Below are 22,313 nucleotides of genomic sequence, written 5' to 3' on the forward strand. Positions count from 1 at the left end.
AGTTTTTGCCTTTTTAATTTAGACAAATATGAATGCATTGAAGATAAATACAAGAGGAAGCAATTGGCACATGTATTTGGTTATGTCTGGCTAACAGGGGTTTGAGCCCTGTGTGATCTCATGGGATTGTTACATACTGCCATCTAGCTGTAAAAAGAAGAATGACACTGGTTTGAGCAGGATACACAGCTGACTCAATAGAGATCCATTTACCTTAAAATATATTTTGCTCATTGTTCCTTCATTTGCATGTTTGAGCTTCACAGTACAGACTGGTAAATTAGACTGAGTTTGTACATTCATTCAAAGGGGAAACCTCAGTTCAATTTCAGATTACAGTAAACAATTTATACATGTGTGGTGTGGAAACCTGGAACATCCAGGACACATAAGCTGAGAAGTGATTTGTGAAGAAGAAAACATCTTGTGACCAGATGCAAAACATTTGAAAAAGACATCTGCATGAGGTATTGCCAAATTGAGCATTTGTTTATCTAGAGAGCAACTTTCTATTTAATTGGGTTGGATAAAATGTTAACGAAAAAAGAATATGTAACGGTTCCTTCTCTCAGTTCGACAAAACATATGACCTTCAAAGCCAAGTGTCATTTCACCTTCTTACAACTAGGCAGGCATTTTCTTCTTTTTTGAAAGGCTTACTTGTAAGTGAGTATTTTTATATATTTAATGTTACGACATCGCAAAGATTGTGGATAAAGGTCTGTTCAACTTTTATGAAAACTGGGTGGGTTCTAAATTCACTGACTGGGCCACTTTTTTTTGTCGCAACTGGAAACACTGCTTGTACAATTATTAATCCTATTATTCACTGAGCGAGAATGAGTAGATGCAATTCCTACTGAAGTTATTGAAATTTTCTGGCATGAAATAAAAAAGTATATTTACATTAGTGTTGTTGAACTAAGGTACAGTTGTGAGTTACTTGCACTTTACTACAGTTTTCTTTCCACTTCATGCTACTTTATACTTGTACTTTCTCACATTTCAGAGGAAAGTATTGTGCTTTTTCTCCACAGGTAAAATTTTTACCGCCATGTTTACTTTACAAATTAAGATCTTCCATATAGAACATATTCAAGGGCACCAAGCCGAAGCTAAGGATGGATCTCTCAGAGTCACAAGGCGAATATCAGGGATAAAAGACACTCAACACACAAAGGCAGCGCTCCAGCATGCTGACATTGTGGGCCAGGAGGAGGAAGTTTGGGCCTTGGTCAGAGAAGCCCTTTGTGTAACAAGGCTACTCCATCAGAGCAGTGAAAGCTGAAAGTCCGACATCAGGAGGAAGCAACCATATGTGATAAGGCTGTCACACAAGCAGGACAGGGGCAGTGGATGAAGTGGAAGAGCATAGAGGATCAGCTGGATCAGCTTATATCTATGAGGTCCTTCCTTCACCCAAAAATGCATCATTTACAAAAGCATAATGTAAAACACAACTTTAGTACAATTTGATGACATCATCATCATCATCATCATCATCATCAGAACGGTTAATGTGATCGCCAGTTTATCATGTGACTGTGGGGACTATTTTGAGGTAGTCATTTTAACAATGCAATATAACTGAGCACATCAGCAGGTCTTGTACTTTTACTTTATGTACATGAACCCGACAATAACTGTCTACGTGAACTTTTGAATAATGGATTATTACTGTTGTATTGACTTAAACTGACCTTGTCTAAATGGAAAATCTACCGTTTTTCATTATCTACAGCAGTGTTAGTATCACTTCCCCATATTACTCGACCTGAATGAGACTTGTCCTTCGGCAGCTTCCGTAGCCTCAGTCACATGAATGATTTGTTGTGATTGTGAAACTCGGCTCTTCCCTCACGCAGCTCAAACGTCTCAGTAGCAACTTTACATTTGTCAGGTTCGGTGAGATTATCTATTTTCGCTTGGGGTCAACATGTTGCCACACTCGGGATAAACAGGACGACATCTATTCACCGGGTAACAGGCTCTGTTTACGCTAATGTATGGTAAGGAAACGCTCGTCTGTAGCGTTAGCTTGAATCCTGAGATGAAGATGTTTCATCATTTATTGTCTTTAAGTTATGTTTATTGGTTGATACATAGAGATGTGTGTGTATAAACTGGCTTCATGCTGTGTCTCCAGCTAACGTTAGCTGCTAACGAACGATGCTGCGGTGGATTCTCGGTGGTCGTGAGGCTCAGGGCTCCGTGGAGGTGAGCTGTCATGTAAATGTTAGCTTAGCTCCACTCACGTTTTAATAAGGGCTCGACTTTGTTATGCTACTTCTCCTTCACTTTCGTATGTTGTCCTATTTCCTGCTAGTCCTCTTCCCCACAGCATCTCAGAGGCTAACAACACTAGCTGCTTTCACCTGACAGCTGCACTTGTCAGAACACACACACACACACACACACACACACACACACACACACACACACACACTACTATTACATTATAAATATCAACAGGATCCACATGTTTACTGTTATTAACTCTAGTGATTCCTTCCCATGATTCATATGAACTGCTCAGGGTGAAATTTAACATGTGGTATGATAAACATCTGTGCTGATATTTGGGGCTAGGAGCTAAAAGTGTTTCACACCAATATTTTACGCAAATGTGTCATTCTGCCAGGGACTAAAAAAGTTAGAATTATTAACAGCTGTTGAAGGGTTAGGCAGGTAAAATGATCAAAGGAATCAGTGATGAGTGAAATATCTAAAGACGTGTGCATCAGAGGTTTTCCTTACCTCTCGCAATAATCTCGCAACGATTCAGATTAATCCAGTGACCCGTAGGAGTGGGTCTGACAACTCTGAGTACACAAGTTCACTGTTTGTAATGTGCACAAAGCAAGCGCCATCTCAGCTACAACAATATAAGTTATGTTATGTTATATGAAAGCGAAGTAGTTCAGACAGGTGTTTCCAAGAAGAGGCCGGTTATTATATTAAGATTTCAGATACTACAGTTTTTTTTTTTAATCAAAATTCATAATCTGTGTGCCAAAGAACACCTTGTGGCACTTTCCCCTCTAAATATGTTATGTTATTTTTACATAAGAACTTTATTAGCTGAAAAGTTAGCTAGCAAAAAATGCAATATTTTGTTTGTAAGGGATATTCAACATCTTGTCCTATATTTGAAATGTTCCAACTTCCTCAAATCCAGGATTTGCTGCTTGTAAACTGAAACTATTTTGGTTTGGTACTCTTGGTTGAACAACATAAGACATTTAAAGACAGACTCTGGCTCTGAAACTTCATGTTGTGCAGTTAATGAGACTAAATGATTAAACATTTCGTTGAGAAATAATCCACATGAACCCGGGATGATAGTACATGTTTCCAGGAATAAAGAGAATACATTTTAAAAGTAATTATAGCTGTCAGATAAATGTCATGCAGTAAAAGAAGAAATAAAGTTGAAGTAGTTTGTTACTTTCCACCACACACACACACACACACCCTCCGTGCACCTCAGCCTGTTTGTCTCACCACTTTCCCTCTTACGTCTGCAGAAAAGCCTGGTGTTGTGCATTGGTGAGGAACAGCCCAAAAACTGCTTCACTGAGCTGCAGGTGCTGAAAGGACATTTTGACATTGTTCGATTTCTGGTGCAGATTGATGACTTCAGGTAAGCAGACCACAACCCCCCCCCCCCCCCCCCCGCCCAACCTCCCTTACTCTAACCTCTCTCCTCTCTACCCTTGGCTGGCCTCGATCCCCCTGTGATTGACAGGAGATCCTCACCTACGGCAAACTTACAGAGCATGACAAGAGCCCAATCATCACCCCTGTGTGATTGTGTGTGTGCACAGTACGGTGTAACCAAAGCCTGTTATTGTGGCCTGCACACAAATGCACGCACACATTGAAGGGTTTTCTCTGCGATGCTTTGTGGAAGCGTGCTGCACAGTGGCACGGTACAGTGGGTCTGCATAAGTGGTCAGATTGGGATTTATAACATAACTAAGTACGTGTGTGTGTGTGTCAGGAGGTGTGGGATGCTTCACGCCTGGCCTCCTCCAATAATAACCCCCTCCTCTGGGTCGTGTCCTCGCCGCAAACGCAGGTCCACAGTCGGGGGCAAAGGCCAGAAAATTCTCTCCGGATTGCTTTTGAAATCTGAAAACGGATCCTCGACAGTTCCTTCTCTCCTGATTTTATCTCTCTTTTTTCATCCGCTCATCATGTCAGTTGATTTTGGGAACAGGTAGTGCGGTTGCTCGGGGGTCAAAGGGCAAATGAAGGCGGTAAGCCCGAGGACAGATGTTTTTTAAGATTCCCCAGGCGGAGATGGACTTGCAGGAAATGATTCCTCACTGAAATAGAGATTTTCTTGCAGTGTTTGACTAGTCAACCTGCTGAAGATGAAACCCGGCAACATCTCTGAGGTATATGTGTCACACGAGCCTGGTTTCGAGAAACAACTCATTCCTTCCATGTAATCATTTGCAGATGTGCCTCAGCTGGGGACGACGGCCTTGTGTTGGTGTGGAATGTTGAGGTAATACGTTGCAAGTTTATTATCATTGTTTAATGTTGCTAACATGGAAACACTAATTTAAAAAAAAAAAAATGTTTTTGCCTGGCTGCTAGACAGGGGAAAGGCTGCAGGAGCTGAGGGGCCATTCCCAGCAAATAACAGCCATAACAACCTTCACCTGTAACAATGGCCTCACATCGCACACCTCCCTCATCACGGCCTCCTCAGACAGAAGTCTCAGTGTATCCTTATACCAAAAGACCGAGAAAACACCATAACATTAAAGAACACTTTTTTATTCGATTCTCCTTAACCCTGAATTTTTCAGTTATGGGACCCTGATACAGGCCACAGGGTTCAGACCATTTCAGATCTTCAGTCATCTGTAAAGGTAATGTGATAATCCTTACTACATAAGTGTGAGTATGTTTTTGCTTATTGGTCTCTGGTCTGGATAATTGCTGTTGTCTCGGTGTAGTAACCTGCCCCTAATCCTTCCAACAGGACACACGTCTAAAGTGATTAATGTGAAGACACCAGCAGCAGCACTTGATTAAACACTAACAGGGGAATCAAACACATGTCTTATAATGCCTTATTAAGAACACAAAAATAACTTCACCTCTTAACTATCATCCCTAATGCACACATACAAAAAAGTCATAGAATTTTAACTATTAAGAAAACTCCGTCGCACATTTATTAAATGACAGGTGCGGCAGAGAACAGTAAGTGGACCAAACATTTTTGAAACTTGCAGTGATATATTTATTTGGATCGTTTTGGTAATAGCCCTTCATCAGGATTTTGTCGGACGGAATTGAAAAACAAAACCGCAAAGGTGTAACACAAAGGTGTAACATTTACTGCAGAACTGCGGTCTCTTAATCTAACATGTCATAAAACAGAATGTGTGGATATACATCATGTAATTAAGATAATGTATCCAGCAGATTAATTATTAGTCGTGGAAATGTTTATTAAGAAATGTGTCAGTCTAAGACACAGCGTCGTTCTCAAGATGAACCAACTCTTCAAGAAATTTGTCATAATATAAAATCCCTGAGCTTACTGTGCTCACTGTCCTTAATTATCAGTCTGATGGTAAACAAGCTAAATTTATAATATAACTTTTTATAAATTATTACATTTTATTTGTGGTAACATTTACAATGTCAAAGCGTGTATTTACTTTTTATGTTAATATCAGTTTCATCTCAGAAGCAGTCAAATATAATGTTCACAGATGTACTTATTTAAGTTTCTGATTATTGCAATGTAAGGCTTCAAGGTGCTTCTGCTTTCCTTGTGCACCATCACAATCCATTCTGAAAAGCTTCATTCAAAGATTTCTGTGTTTCTATCTGTAAACTGTATTCAATGAAATAAAACTTGAAAGTTTAAGGCAGGAAATGTTCTGCTGCAGAAATGCTAAATACATCCTGGTGCTTCACATTAGATTTCCTTGTATATGTCAGTCATGGCCTCTACGACTTCACCTCTTCAGACTTAATTGTTGGTTAATTGCTGCAACTAATTATATTTGATTCTTTCTTTGTGTGTGTGTGTGTGTGTGTGTGTGTGTGTGTGTGTGTGTGTGTGTGTGTGTGTGTGTGTGTGTGTGTGTGTGTGTGTGTGTGTGTGTGTGTGTGTGTGTGTGTGTGTGTGTGTGTGTGTGTGTGTGTGTGTGTGTGTGTGTGTGTGTGTGTGTGTGTGTGTGTGTGTGTGTGTGTGTGTGTCCGTGTGTGTCCGTGTGTGTCCGTGTCCAATTTAAAGATAGCACATCCTTATTTCACCCATCTGTGTGTGTGTCTTCCCTCAGTGCTTGCTGGTGCTGGAGCGGCTGTGTGTGTGGTTCTCCGGTGGGGAGGAGCTGTGTGTTTGGAACAAAGACTTTCAGCTGCAGTGTCACAAACAGAACCACAGCGACACTGGTGAGGAGAAAACATATGGGAAAAAATAACTGTCACAGAAATATCCTTTCATTAGTCGTCTGTTGCACTAACTTTGTTCACCCCTGTAACCGCTGTTTGCACACATGCTGATTACTGTTTGTTGTCGCATTTTACCATTTTGCAGGAATAACTGCTTTGATAGAATTGCCCAAGAACTGCATAGCTGCTGCCATGGATAAAGAAATAAGTAAGAGAGAGATTTTAAAGATATCCCCTTACAGGATTATTTACTACTAACAGCATGTCATGAATATATAAGGGAAAAGCATATTGATTGAAAGAATGTGTATTTCTTTCTCTTTTCGCAGTGATCTACAGGTTGACCTTTTCTACTGATTCCTCTGTGTCAGTGGCTGAAATGCGCTGTCTGTCCGACCACCAAGACCAGATTCGAGCTCTTATCAACGTCAATGGTCAGTGTCCACAAGGAAACATTAATGAACATTTGGGGCGTATTTGGAGAGCACATACCTCATCCGAGGCTAACACCTTATCTCTGCCTGAATCAGCCCATTTATCCAAATACGCACAAAATTTGATCTGGTCATGCCCCAAACCCTCCACAAAATTCAATTGAAATCGGTTCAGTAAACTTTCCGTAATCCTGCCAATAATCAAACCAACTTTATCTGACTTTCTACGTACAACTTAACTACGACTGTGCTGCTTTGTATGCTTCCATGTCTTCCTCAGACGGGCTCTTTGTGAGCGGGTCCCATGCGGGCGAGTTGATCTTATGGGATGCGATCGATTGGAACATTCTGGCCTACGAGCACATCCTGTGGGAGGAGTCGCAAACCTGCGCTCAGGCTGAGATACGACTGGGGGCTCCCAAACCCAGCGAGATGTCCATTCAGCATCTCACCACCAATGGAAAGGTGAAGGGGACAGTTGAAGTGGATGTAGTTTGCTGTCATCCGAAAATTACATGTTGTTTTGTTGATGTGATCAATAAAATAGATAAATAATGTTTGTTTGTTGCAGCTCATCCTCGCAGCGGTGGGCAGTGGTCTGTATGTCTATAGCATTCGGACCAAATCAGTGGTGGCCTACAGGAAGGTCGCCCATGACTCCAATGTCTTACACACCATGCTGCTGTCAGACAGGTAACACATTGCACATTCTTCTCATCATTTCCTGTCTCTACCATCTCCAAAGTAAGAAATAGCCGTAATATTAAAGTAGGATTATATCTAAAAGTTTGTCTTTAAATTTTTTTTTAAATATTTTTTGATTTGTAACTTTTTTCACACCATACAACTCTTACTTGTGACCGCTTTCCGTGACCAGTTCAGACAGATTTTCTTCCTTCTTTATTAGAATACTCAAAGCTTCATGTAAAATTCAAAAGTCAGTTTAATAGTTTGAAAGTAAGAAAATAAGTAAATTTGCTTAATTTTTATCTAATTGAGTTTATGTCATCTCTGCCTTTCATGCACCTGTCAGAATCTGTGATGCTTAAAAATTTAATTCAACGGATGCAGCCTACCAAAGACCAATTTGTTTCCTGTGATCAATACATCTTTTTAATGAAACAAAGAAAATAAATAACAAAACAATATATTGATTGATTGGTATATATCAGTGTCTTTCATCAAATGATGTCCAGATTGTTTGGGCATACAAAAGACCAGACAGCAACAACTGACAAAATGATCACAATGAAATCATAATATTGGGTTCAGACGTCAACAAGAGAACATTTCATGAGATTTACTTCAGAGTCAGTTAGTGTCCTCTGGTTCTAGCGCCACTTATTTTCTAGAATTGTTTCCAAAGCAGTGTGCTATTAACAACGTTTTTTTGTTAATAGCACATCTGGACTGTAAGTGTTTTTTTATACAGTGGTTTCTCTAGTTCACTTCACATGGGGCAATGAAAGTAAAAATGAAATTCATCTTCATCTCCATCACAAAAAACACGAACGCTGCTCGTCATGATTGCCTTTACCTTGTGTCTGCCTCTCTCTCAGATGCCAGTGTTTAATCAGTCAGCTGTTTGTTGAATTTGTCTTCGACTTCATTGTAATTTCTCAGGTTTAGTTTATTAAATATATTCTTGAGCTCAAAAACACAAACAAACATAAAGATGCCTGTAGAAGTGGCAGCCTGAGTATAACACAGTGCATGTCTGTGTCCTAACAGGAAGAATAATTAGAAATACAAAAGCTTTTGATTGACATTCAAGCTCTGACACTGTTGTCTATTTTAGCGCGTTGATGTCCTGCTCTGAAGACGGTAGTGTGAGAATGTGGGAGATCCAGGAGTTACCGCTGCCTGGGGAACCTGCGTCTCCAGGTGACACATACACACACACACACACGCACATACACGTTCACACATACACGTACACATACACATTTTCACACATAATGAATGCAGAAGGAGATTCTCTGCTCAGATGCATTCACACACACAGAAATCTCCAGAGGATTCAAGTGAGGGGTGGAGCAGCAGGCAGAGACAGGAGGTAATGTATTTATTCCACTGCAGAGATCACATTTTTGTTTACAGCACATTGACACCGGTGTCGGACCTTATCACCGAAAACTCTTTAGACATCTTCGTCAGTGTCTTTTTCATCTCTGGCTCCTCTTTTCCATTCTGAGATATTTGAATTATTTTTGTTTTTTATTTTTGAATCTTTCCCGTGTTTGAAATTTCATCAGCACCGAGTGTTCTCACCTTGGCTTACCTTGGTCCTTCAGAGAATGTCAGGAGATTATCCAGAGTTCAATGCATGTCTCAAAGCAGCAATAAACACAAACAATACTATACAAGAAAAACACAAACAATTTCAGGTCTGACCTCACGCTGCTGATGCTGACATAAAGACGTATCCAGTAGAAATCCATCGTCCTATTTTCTTTCTGTGGATTTGTGTTGTTAAGAACACTGGATTAGGATCCCAGTGATTGATCAGATACCTCAGTATGAATCAGAAAGTTCAAAGACTGAGGAAAAAGTAGCCTCCACTCAACTCAATATGTGTGTTTACAGTGGAGAGTTTTGATGTGTGGAGGAACACTAGTGCAGTCCAGATGTGCTGTTGTGTTTATCAAAGGAAAAGTGTTCTCTCCTGGCACTCAGAGAGGCTGTGTGTTGTGCTTGAGTGCGGTCGTCTTAAGTTGAGTGCTTGTCTGTGTGTGCATTTTGTCTTTGATGGTCTGGCTGCTTCTAGTCAGCGCAGAGCTGTGCTGATTCTGAATAGATCTTGGCAGGAGAGAACATCCCGCATCACCAAAGGCCCGTTGTTTGCTTTATGTCTCTGTAGCAAACCAGAAACCAACTACATGCATCTCCTGTGGTCTTTAAAGGAAAAAGTTTGGATATTTCAACCTGGCGTGTTTCACGTGTATGTGGCCATTTCGACAATTACACTTGGCAATGAATACTCTTACAAAACAACACTGTAATGTGAAAGGAGTGAATACAACATAAAAAAAAATCACCAACCTCTGCAATTTTTCTCAGCTCTGTGCAGCTGTTTAGCATCTTTTAGCTCTTTGTTTTGGTTTTCAGCCTCAACACTAAGGTGTTTTCAGTGAAAAAGCTCCAAAATCCACTGAACTACTTCATGTGCTCAGCACCAAATTGCAGATGACCATAGTCAAAAACCAGCTGATGATTAAGGTTGCGGATTTAGCAGCTATGGGGCCAGATATTTCCCGTCAGAGTAGGTAGACACCAAAAACAGAGCTGAAGGAGGGGGGCTACTGGACACACAAAAATATAAATGTTTATCTTTCACTTTAATAGCTGGATGTGTAAAAACCCATTTTTTTAATAAGTTCATCATATGAAACTGGACGATATGTCAGTGTTGATCCTAACTTATTTCCATTAACCTAAAGTATAGCATTTGCTGGTTTAAGGAAAATTCCGACATTTTTAAACCTGCCGTATTTCTCCTTAATGTGGCCATTGTGACTATGAAAATTGGTAACTTCTGCATTTAAAACTTCTGTTGTAAAAGTTAAGAGAAATGACTTGTGTATATTGGGACAATCTGCTTGAGCCTCCTACAGATGTTCACATAAACCTTATCAATTCAAATGCAATCTGACTGAAAAGAAGTGTTGAAAGTAGCTGGAGTAGCCATGATGGCTAAAAGCACAGGGATCTACAACCAAGTCCACTTGTCTTTCACATCACATGGAGAGGCGGTGGTCTAGTGACAGAAACTTGGACTATGGGCAGAGAAGGTCTCTGGTTCGTCTCTGGTTCGACTCCAGGGAGAGACAACAAAGACGAACCTGGATTGATCTGTCCAAAAATCCAAGAGGATTGTCCCTACCCTGTCTAGTGCCCCTGAGCAAGGCACCTTACTCCCCCAACATCTGCTCCCTGGGCGCCGTACATGGCTGCTCACTGCTCTGTGTGTCCTGCACCAGATGGGTTAAATGCAGAGGATACATTTACCTACCATTGCATGAGTGTGATGTGCATGTCTGTGCATGTGTTTGGTATAAATAAACGTATCTTAATCTTAAACCGTTTAATCCATTTTCAATATGAAAATATTGATAAGCTTTGAATTCAGAGGCTCAATCAATCAATCAAGTTGATTTTCTCTTCAGTTGTAACAGTAATAGTTCCATTCAATATTCTACAAGTGGTCCTTTTCAACTCAGGGTTCTTTGGGATGTGGACATTTGGCCGTTCACACAAACCGACCGGTCCTCCAACAAAGAAGATCATAGATGTCCCCAGCATGAGGACTCTGGAGCTGACCGGGGACCTGATCGGACACTCCGGGGCAGTGCAGGTACGATGACGTGCAAACATACAGCAAGTCTCGCTTCAAGATGGTGTGACAGTAGCATTAAAGAAAATATAGATATATATCGTTTTTCATTCTGTTCAGATGTTTGTGAGTTTCAAGGAGAACGGTTTGGTCACATGCTCGACGGACCACCTGCTGATTCTGTGGAAGAACGGAGAGAGGCAGACGCACCTCCGCAGCCTGGCACTTTTCCAAAAGCTGGAGGAGAATGGAGGACTCTGACCTTTAACCTTTGACTCTCTGCCTTGACAAGGAGAGGTGGGACGGCGTTGGTTGATGTCTGTGAAAAAGTAATTTAAGTTCAGTGTAAATATTGTTGTGTGCGTTTACTTGTTACAGCTGCCTGCCTTCTGACTGAAAACCAGTATTTAACTTGAATTTGAAAAACTCATTAAATACCTCATCTCAGAAACAAATTGTACTATCTTTACTTTCCGCCTTATGTGATTTAAGTGCTGTGATGCTGGGGCGTCCCTCTTAGGGTTCAAATGCTGTTTCACTGCGTGGCCATATTGATAGGTACACATGTACAATCTCTACAAACTAAAATGTCATCATAAATTCCTCCTTTTATATCATTCAGTTTTTGTTAACAATGTTATAAGTTTATAACTGAGGTCATAGTTTAGAGTTTTGTTAACTCATTGCGTTATATTTGTATACGCAAGTGAAATTAAGGCAGTACTACTCATCATTATCTCTGACATTTGCTAAAACATAGTTGAATTGACGCCTTTGTGACAGTGTAAATTTTTTATTATTTTAGTCCTCATAAAAGTTGACTCGATGACACAGCACTTGTACTGGGTTGCATTAGACTGTACCTAATAAAGTGTCCACGGAGTGAGAAACCTTTTGGTGCCTGTGTCTTCATGTTTGATGTTTCACATTTCTCTTTATAGAGATTTGTCTTCCCCATCATCTTGTCGACCAAAAGCCCGGTTGTGATTCTGAGACCACCTGTTTTTCTGCGAGGGGGGGAAAGTCCTATCTGCTTTTGATCAACACAGAGTCCGAGCTGTTACCATGCTCCAAATCAGTTGGATTTGTGTATTTGATGTCCTTACTCGTCTCATATGTATCAGCTAAATATGAAGCCGGGGACGGTTAGCCTGGCTTGCCACAAATACTGGAACAGTGGAAATGGCTAGCCGGGCTCTGTCCAGCCTCGAAAATCATTTTACGATATGTACAGCATCAACCCACCACTAAACCATTACGGATTAAACAAAAAATATATAATTTATAGTGCACTTTATTGTGTTGGCAGTGTGTTTTTTTGTTTCTACCTGTGGACAGAGCCTGGGTAGTTGTTTATCCCTTTTTTGGCCTTAATATTAAGCAACACTGACCAAGAATTGGATCAGTTTCCTCACCTAATTCTTGGCATAAATGTATTTCCCCAAATGTCAAAAAAAAAATCTCTAAACATGCTGCTGCCTTTCATGTAACAGGCACATCTTTAAAGAATGCTTTAATTGTCTCTCACAATACATTTGTGTTTGACAGGGAACATCAAAATAAGACATCATAATCCAGAGAGAGCAAAATACATTAAATCTTTCAAACAGACATGGTCGATTTTAAAGTGACTGACGGAAAGCTTGTGTCACTACTATGCATGAGGCAGTAAAATCTTTCAAAACACAAAGTACAGTTCTCATCGCCAGGGATGATGATGATAATGATGCTTTTTCTTCTTTGAAAAATAATTTGTATATAACATTATCATCATCTAATTGCTCTGTTTATATGAATGATATAAAACCACAGCCACGGCCATTTAGTGTGGAACATGAATGACCGATATAGAAATTTCTGGAAGTGATGAAGGCTTATCATTGCATAACAAGCAGTTGTACAATCGGATTTCAGCCTCGGGACACTCTGGCCGAGACTGGCTGTAATCAGATCTCATTCATATCGTTATACAACCCAGGCAATTTTGTCTGAAATACTTTTAAATTGTCTTTGTGAATAGAAATCTTGCAAAAATATCTTCTCGTGGTCAGTGAGAGCAGTCATGAAACACACAAACACTCAGAGCTGGTGCCACATTTAAAGTCACGCTAAATAATAATAATAAAAAAAGTCTTGTTTTACAGATCTGAGGATGTCAACCCTGCAACATAGAACAGCCTAAACACAAGTTACGCACGCAAATCTCATAGAATGCAAAGCAAAAAGTGATAAAATGGCTTGAGTATGTACAAGAACAGCAGTTCCATCAGGTGCTTTACAGTGTATTGCAACATGAGCAGACCTTAACACTGAAACAAGATTAAGGCGTTGATTAAGACCTCGATCAACAATAAAACACTACATCATGGTGAACACATTGAACACTGATGTGACCAGTTCTGTCTATTCCAAGCAAAATGAGCTGAAGTCAAAGCTGACAAGACAACGGTGAAATTCACATTGGAGCCAACTGCACCTGATTCGGTTTGTGTCGTACACGTGTAAAAGCCTCGGCTGTACAAAAGAAATGAAAGAAGGTCAGGACCATCGGGACGGAACTGTGAACACTGACTCACCAGGTCAACTCAAAGATGCAGCACGACGCACCCAAAGTCTTTAGTTTTTAAATACCTAAAACTCCTATGGCTTTTTCTTGTGTTGTTTTTTTTTTCTTTTAAGAACAGGAACTATTTCAACCAAATAACAGGACTTGTTTCTGTTTGACCGAAGAATAAGGCACCTGTAAAGAGCTCTCTGTGCCTTTGGTTAACACTGTAGTATGCGTCTTCCTGGATTGACACTCATGATGTAAACACACACAAATCTGCATGTCCTGCTTCACTCATGACCTTCATTCAAGTCCAGCCTTGGGACAACAGCTTGTAATGGAGTTAAATGAAATGTTGTCACTGTACTAAAACAGCAGCAGTGGGAATCTGCAAATCCTATTTTATTGATTTATAAATTAGTTCAATATGGTTCCCATCTGGTGGAAATGCTTTTCTCCCCTTCATGTGGTCAAATTTTAAAACAAAAGTGCTCTGAAAAATACAGGTATTTATTGTCAATGCACAACTTCTGCAACTCCCCCAGTTGGCCACCAGAGGGCAGACACATCATAGAAATCTCCACAGATCTGATGGCCTTTGTCAGACGAATCCAGAAAATTTGAAAATCATGTGCAACAACAATTCCCCCCCAGAGATAAAAGAGCCAGTAGCCGCAAAGTGAGAGATTTAAGATACAACAAAAAAATGTGTTGAACAGAAACCATGTGAGGGGCAGAGCTGATAAGAGTTCAGAGCAGCAGGCGAACGGACGCTGGCCCGAACATGGATCTGCTGCTCCTCCATTCATCTGCCTCATCGATACAAGTGTGTAAAAAAACACTAAAGATGTGTTCACCACACAACAGTCACTTATTGTCACAATTCAGAATTGATTGAACTGTTTTTTTGGGTACAGGCGTCTACAGTTAGTGTCGCAGAGCTATGCATTTAACATCCGATAACTCAAACTTACCAGCTCGGATACAGTGCAATTCAATTCCCACAATTGTTGTGATACGCATACGTATCTCTTTATTTGAAGCAGATCTCCACCACCCGTTTCCACATTGCCACAAGACCACGATGTAGAGGAAATGACCAGCAGATATTTGGATGAGATATTTCAGGCCCTTTCATGTGACATTGGGATCTTTAAATCCAGACATGATGACACAAAACAGTCCGTCTTTTAGGCCACCTATGATGACGGGGCTGGACATTGAGGAAGCCGGTGTGCTGGGTGATTTGCTCCTCCTGACTGGAACCTGGAACATCGGGCTGACTGTCTCTGGAAGTTGTAGGACACAGGGGACGTCTGAGTGACAGCAATTTGGCCCCAGACACAAGTCACAGTTTGACTCATACTGCCAGCCACAGCTTCTTAAGAGTTGATCAATCCGGCTGAGGACCTTCACAGTTTCAAAAATGTGAAAAAATGAACTTTTTGAGTACACGCACATTAACCAGTAGAAAAGAGGGAATCTCTTGAGGTCCTTATTTTCAGTCAATACCTGTATCGTTGGTGCTTTGGTCACCATCTTAATCACTTTGATTCGTTTAGAGCAATAGACAGATGCAGAACGGAAAGATTTGGTTAAAGGAACTTTAAAAAGGAAAGAAAAATGGTAAAAAAAAGTCCTGATGAGCTAAAGTGCAGGTTCCTGGTGTGTTACACTGTATGGTGCAGATGGTCGGGTGAGCTGTGAGGTCCACACAGTTTCATAGAGGTGCTATTGGGAGCGCGACACAGCGGGGCTCAAATGACAGCCTTTTCTCCACTGGCGGCAGGTCACCTCCAACTCCAACCACGCAAGAAAAGAGGCTGTGATTTGAGATGGACACGGCGTCTTGGCGTTCATCAGGGCCAAGATGAGACGAGCTGTTCCACCGCAGGGCCGTGTCCGCCGCCCCACCCTGCTCCGGGTGATGGGGGCGAGAAGGCGATGAGGGGTTGGTCAAGAAGGAGGGGGAGGGCGCAGGCTCTTGCACTTCATCTCGTCCAAGCCCTTCCAGTACTTGTAGTTTTCTGACAGGTGCTCCATGAGACCAGGCAGGCTGGCAAAGGCTGCAGGGAGATGCACAGGAAAGGTGAGGTGGGTTGAAGAGACAGCAACACAACACACACAAACAATTATGTTTGGTTGATTGCAGGTGTTTACGGTCACAGTTTTTCACATTGAAAACAGTTGGTGGAAGTTAATAATCTCCCCTTCTTCAGTTTGCCTGTGAAATGCAGAGACATGAAATTGTGAAGAGGAAGTCGACTGATTTAAAGTCTGCTCATAGGTCTTCAAATATTAGTATATATGCGACGAAGTTGTTCAAAGCTGTAGCGTCTTTAGAAGCAGCCGTGTGACCATTTGTCTGAGGTGATTTCACTGGAGTCTGTGTCGTTTGAGAATGAAGACAGCAAGTTTTAAAAGTACAACAATCGCAGGGTAGAAAGAATTAGAAAAAATTAATTTGACAATGAAGGCCAAAAACCGGAATCAGACGGTCGGGTCCACGTAGGATTTCCGTGATTGGCTTCACCAGCTTCAAAAATGCAGCATCTGAAGGATTCAGCCCCTGAATTAAGACAAAGCTAACATCTCTGGTTCTGCTACAATGCCTCAGATCTTTTGTTAAAGTTACTGTTGGTCATGAATCCAGTCATGTTTTAAGAATGCAACGTTAAAACATTGGTGACCCTAACACATGGAATTCCCTACTTGTAATACTCACTGCTTGTATTGATAAATTATCAATTGATGCCTAATTTTGTATCAGAAAGACAATAACTTGGGGAAATAATGATTTGATTGGATCAACTGTGCAAAGATGGCTGCCGGTCTCCATGCCTTCTACACAAAGAACTTTATGAAGCGAGATTAATTACAACAACCACTAATAATTACAACAACCACTAACTCTGTCAGTGCACAAATGAACATGTGGATATCATTTTTAAGGCTGAAATATGACCCTATCTTCCAATGTAAAATATGAGTCCTCCAGGAAACCGTGAATAAACCCAAGCACCTACAGTGACAAGCCTGCGATGACTACACACACCTGCCATCATCCTCTTCCTGTTATCATTCCACACAAGCTATTAAGCATGAAAATCTGTGTTTGTGTCAGTGTGTGTGGTTAGTTCATGTACACTGGCTTATGTTGTGTACACTTTGGGATGTAGCTCCCACATAAAAGGGATGCTCGGGTGAAAGGTCTCTCTGCCGCTCTCGCTCTCTCATACACACAGATTTGGGTCTGCCGAGGGTGTGTGTTCTCAAGAGTGTGTGTGCGAGTCCCACTCAGGCCGTGTTATTAACATCCTGATCTGCTTGTTGATGACCCACTCTGCATTTCAGTGGCTCCGCTGTGGCCTGACACTGACCCTGGTGGATTGAAAATCGGCTGCATGTGTGTTTTTGTGTTTCTGTGCGAGTGAAGCTCTGCTCAACTGCTACCCAGAGATCGTTAACCCCCATCCCCTCGACTATTTTCCCAACTTCCCTTCCCCTGACGCCCTTGCAGCCTCTCTCCGTCCCACTGGCTCTTGGAATCTTTCCGTGACATCAGAGCAGTGTTGACAGTAAACAAGTCCCCTCTTGGGAAGACTATACTAAAAGGGAAATTCAGTGGGAATGAGGAGCTACAAGTGTTTCCCTTGACTTTTCCTCTTCCTCCTCCTCCTCCTCCTCCTCCTCCTCCTCCTCTTCCTCCTCCTCCTCCTCCTCCTCAACCTGTAATTTCCGATCTTCCTATCTGTCTTGAAAAACAAGAATGAAGTAATACCTAAAGGCAGTAGTGGAGGGCCAAAGTGGATATCTGAATCTCATAGAAAGTTGATCAGTAACTAAATTTGGCATTTGATCGTTCAGTTGATCTAACATCACCGTCCGGACTGTATCTACAAACAACTACTGGATGCTCTGAAGTATTGTAAAGACATTCAGGGTACTCCGAGGATACGTTTTTGTGAGTGTGGTGTATCCTATGAGGATTAGTCAATCTGAACTTCGTACTGGATACAAGTACGTTTACTAAAGTTTACAACGAGACTGCTTGGACTGAAGGAGGTTTGTCATGGAGTAAAAATTATTGCTTTAATTCAAATGAATGAAAATGCTTATTCCACAGAAACGATGTTTACTAGAAGTGGACTTTATAGATCACCCGCCTGACTCGCAAACTAAGAATGCCACCCTGACCTTTTACTAGCATAATCAGACTTGGTAGAAATGTCCACTATGTGGCTTTATTCTGAGGTACGCAGCCTACTTGAAACTGAAGTGGAACGGGACGTGACACGAAGCCACATCTAAAAACCCTCCACATACAGAGCACGGAACAGAATTGGATGATCTTACCATCCCAGGCGTCAAACATATCAGTGATGAAGTAGTCCATAAAGGACATCTGAGATTTGGGCACGCTGCAGGTGTTCCGGTCAAACACTGGCATCACCACTGGCAGCCCTTGTCTCTTCTCCTCATCTGTCTGCAGGGAACACACAGAGAGATCACAAGGGAACATGAATGCAAACTCAATATGCAGTTTGCCACACGGAGGAGGCAGAGACGTTAATAGCTCAGATTAAAATCCCAGAACATGCACCTACACATTTATTTCAGTTTTAGCAACGAGCCAGCATCAAGGTCCCACTTTCCACGCCGCACAGTTTTACAACATTAATCCAAACTCACAACAGAATCCCACTAAAAACTCTTTACAATATGCTCTCAGTAACACACATTGCAATAAATAGTTAACTCACTTCACATTACACAGACTATTATTATTAATTATACAGGTGTAATCGCTAAAAATATATATATTTTAGAAAGTCATTGTTTGGTCAAACTGTGGCCATAAGGAGTCTATAGCTTTGTTTTACTCTATGAAGTGTTTCAGTTTTCCGACTGTCCCTGAAGGCAGCACCAAACTGCATCTGGGTGGGGGAACTCTGAACTTGTGTGACAGATTAGTCATCAGCGTGAAACAGTTGCCACTGAGCAGTAAGGGCCGGTCTACACACATCCGCCGGAAGTGTATAAAATTAAATAATCTTTAAGGCGAGTGAAGGATTTTTTGGTCACGCGCACACAAAACCATTTTAAAACAGAAATCCACACAATCATAATTACAACAAAATACCCGGGCTCTCAGTAACACTATGTTAACACCAATGAACAATAAAACCAATAAACATAACTACACAAAAATGTCCCCAGGCTCACAGTAACACTATGTACACACCAATGAACAATAAAACCAATTACCCCTCTAGATTACTTGCTTTTTGAATTAGTTGTAAAACACACTTTAAGCATTAAATTAGTTTAATTCGCTCTCCCGCGCAGATTTTAACTGCATTGTTCTATCAAACTAAGCTGTGTTGGCGGTGTCCACCCACCTGTGCAAAGTACTCCTCAGAGATCCGTCCTGCCCATTCGATGCAGAGCTCGAGCGGCCTGCAGGGGTTGGCCACATCTGCACATTTGATCAACATCCTCTTTATCAGCAGACGGTTCTCCGGAGAGTTCCTGATGTTCTCCTGACCCTCACAGTCACTGTTCATGCTCTGTTGGAAAGACATGAAAGACACAGGTTCCTTCAGTAAAGCTTAATTTGACATGCCTATTATTAATTGCTTAGAGGTGGGTCGGTTTAACATGCGAGAATGTCAACAGTTGCAAATGATAAACTAATAATAAATGACAAATCACTGATATATCGGTCTTTGTAGGAGACACTGAATCTTACACTGAGACAAACAAAGCCCCCCCCCACACTTACACTTGTGCTGGTCTCTTCTATTGCAGCCATTGGCTTGTTGATGCTGTTTACGAACTTGCTGACGTGCTCAAAGTGCCTCGTCATCTCCGTGGCCAGCACCATGTCAATGATGGCCTGCCGCAGTGTCCGGAACTGATTCCTGCCGCCGGTGAAGAGCAACAAAGAGGATGAAGAAGCATTTGGCTCAGTGTTATTCGTCGTACACAGATGGAGGCCTGCAGCTGAGCATTGGGAAAATATTAACGCCACTAACTTTGATTACAGACCTGTCGATGTTCTTAAAGATATTGCTCTTACTGTCCCGGACAGTGAGCTGGAAGGCGAGGGCTGCGTGGTGGCTCTCGAGCACGGCGGTGTCGTTGTAGAGGATGGCCAGTTCACTGCCAGCGTTGCACAAGAAGGAGTTGGTCCGGCCCGGGTGGTCCACGTCGTGCACTGTGGCTGCTATCAATGCCGCCACCTCATCCAGCTGGTCCAGACTACTCTGAATGAGACAGCAGAGACAAGGGGGGTGTCAGCTTGTTGGTTACTTTAGAGGATGTAATAGTGGATTATTATAGACCCACTGTTGACTAATGTTTGGGCCCGTTGGGCTTGTTTTGTACGGAAGTGCCAATAAAAGCAAGATAACACCAGCTTGCTCATAATCTATGTAGGAGTTTTTAGATCTTTGGCATTTTGCGACATCTCATTCAAATAAAGGGCAGCATCATATTTTTTAACCCCTTACTGCCTGAATTAATTTCGGATTATTTAAAAAAAATATTATTTGTGTTTCATCATAGAGATGCTAAATTAAGTGGAGATTGTTAATTTCAATATAGCACATACATTAGATATAAAATTAAGGTATGAGGCAAATTAGCGACATTAGGCATACTAGGTCATATCCTTAATTTAACACATTTCCAGTCTCTGGTATGTAGATTATTGCTGCTTTTGCTTGAAATTGAATAACAACATATGTTTCTGTACATCATTGCTGTTCCATCATCACAGTATCTCAAATACAGCTTAATACCTCAAAATAACTTTGCTGCACAGTCCCAAGACGTTAGTATGTATTTTCCACTCCGACCACTAGACAGCAGCAGAGTGCTTCAAATACCTTCCTTGGTATGTGTAGTATTTGCACCATCAGGCACAATCGTCAGCTCGGCGGCATTAAAGCCGGAATTGGGTTTGAGGCAAATTCGCGACATTCGTCCACAAGGGTTTAATAATAGCTGTTAGGATATATGAAAGGTGCATGTGTTCCATCATGTCCAATGTGCGTGTTCTCCCTCTAACCTTGACTCTCTCCTTGCGCAGGAAGTAGGCAGTAGCGTGCAGCACGTCTGCGGCGTGCGTGGAGTTGTGGTAAGAGTTGGAGGAGTGGTAGCTGCCCTCGATGAGCTGCAGCCAGGAGCGAAGCGTGGCCTCGGAGCAGTTCAGGAACTCGCACACTCCGAAGCTCGTGAAGATCTTCAGCCCGAGGAAGGTCAGCGGCCTGGAGGGGTCAAACAGTGGAAGGGGTCAATGAGCAGCACGTGTTTAAGCAGCAAATCAGTGTTTTCCCAAACTTTACCATATGCCCCTGTATTCTACATCAAATGTCATGTTGTCACTCATCTACTTCAAAGTTTCTTTTTTACACAGGTGTAAAACGTTTTCCGCTGAATCAACATTATATATGAATAAACAGTATGTATACAGTGTAGAACAAGAGTAAAACTGAATTTCGATCTTAATGACCAGAAACAAAGGATTTACAGTATGTGAGAGATTTTCTCTTTACCTGGCACACTGACTTCATGAAGTACCTGCGTCCGATTGTTTCCATTCTCTATGCTACGCTAAGCTAAACAGATGAGGCTGAAGCTTCCTATTTACTGTGCAAACATGAGGGATATCAAACTTCACACTGAACTCTCGCAGGGAAAGGTAATTAGTCTATTTTCCAATTCTTGAAGGCAAAAGGATGATATTCCATTTCAGAGGATGATGTTCATGTAATTTGCTGATTTATTTAACATCTTTCGTACCTTTTGTGCGTAGCTGCCTCCAGCTCCAGGATGTTGAACTCCCAGCATTCCTCATCATTCAGCATCTCGGCGATGGGGGGAGGCACATCATTCAGAGTGACTGGTAAGGCCAGCTGGCTCTGGCTCATATCTATCAAATTGAAACCAGCGTACACACACACACACGCACACACACACACAAGCACACACACACACACACACACACACACACACACACACACACATTATTCACGGTGATTTGACCATAAAAGGGGGCAAACCAAGAGGCAGCTTTGTCTGAGATTTGATGGATAAATACTACAGTGAGTGTACAAATCTTGGCTCTCTCTCTAATATCTGTACACATGTGCAAACATACTGCTTAAGTGTCTCCCTCTGTCAATCTGATCCCTTCAGACCATGGCAGAAAGATGGTGTGTGATTAGATTGTTTAAAAAAAGACACTAGAGCCGTCAGAGCTGCGGCTCTGAGAAAAGAAAACTGCCCTTAACTTGATGAAAAAAGAAGACAGTTTCTTGGAAAACAGACTCTTTAGTTAGATCTTCTCTCCGTTAAGTGCTATTGTGACTTTAATCATCATAATGGGTTTACATAATGTACTCCAATGGAATAATTCATCAGAAAATTTTGCAGCTTTCAGCAGGACAATAACCACCTAAAACTTTATATTTGTTCATGAGATTCGCTCCAGGCAGTTGACCTCAAGTTCCATGATCCCTGTGAGGATGAGTGCCACAGGCTAAAGGGTCTGCTTTTCTGC

At 41.6% G+C, this 22,313-nt stretch overlaps 2 protein-coding genes across 4 annotated transcripts in view; one reads left to right on the forward strand and one right to left on the reverse strand.

The window, feature by feature from the left end:
• The first annotated feature begins 1,811 nt into the window (after positions 1-1,811).
• On the forward strand, positions 1,812-12,087 carry wdr41 (WD repeat domain 41). Of its 2 annotated transcripts, none has more exons than XM_062412733.1 (14): positions 1,812-2,009; positions 2,147-2,217; positions 3,528-3,643; positions 4,468-4,516; positions 4,609-4,737; positions 4,824-4,886; positions 6,318-6,429; positions 6,575-6,637; positions 6,759-6,863; positions 7,144-7,328; positions 7,435-7,556; positions 8,662-8,747; positions 11,084-11,217; positions 11,317-12,087. In XM_062412733.1, exons 2-14 carry the CDS (start codon positions 2,170-2,172, stop codon positions 11,455-11,457), a joined length of 1,353 nt encoding a protein of 450 aa, XP_062268717.1. In that variant the 5' UTR covers positions 1,812-2,009; positions 2,147-2,169; the 3' UTR covers positions 11,458-12,087. The 2 variants fall into 2 exon arrangements, with proteins under 2 accessions (XP_062268717.1, XP_062268718.1); XM_062412734.1 differs by having other exon boundaries at positions 1,813-1,980.
• A 605-nt stretch (positions 12,088-12,692) lies between these two features.
• pde8b (phosphodiesterase 8B) overlaps positions 12,693-22,313 on the reverse strand; it is a 40,166-nt gene continuing 30,545 nt past the window's right edge. For both annotated transcript variants that reach the window (XM_062412731.1, XM_062412732.1), the window contains exons 16-22: positions 21,554-21,683; positions 20,820-21,018; positions 19,796-20,013; positions 19,530-19,668; positions 19,147-19,314; positions 18,101-18,230; positions 12,693-15,810 (exon numbers count right to left, since the gene is read on the reverse strand). In XM_062412731.1, the coding sequence (XP_062268715.1) occupies positions 15,701-15,810; positions 18,101-18,230; positions 19,147-19,314; positions 19,530-19,668; positions 19,796-20,013; positions 20,820-21,018; positions 21,554-21,683 (1,094 nt within the window). In that variant the 3' untranslated portion in view covers positions 12,693-15,700. The remainder of the gene's footprint in view (positions 15,811-18,100; positions 18,231-19,146; positions 19,315-19,529; positions 19,669-19,795; positions 20,014-20,819; positions 21,019-21,553; positions 21,684-22,313) is intronic.

The sequence above is a fragment of the Platichthys flesus genome, chromosome 19 (assembly GCF_949316205.1).
Source record: "Platichthys flesus chromosome 19, fPlaFle2.1, whole genome shotgun sequence".
Classification (NCBI taxonomy): domain Eukaryota; kingdom Metazoa; phylum Chordata; class Actinopteri; order Pleuronectiformes; family Pleuronectidae; genus Platichthys; species Platichthys flesus.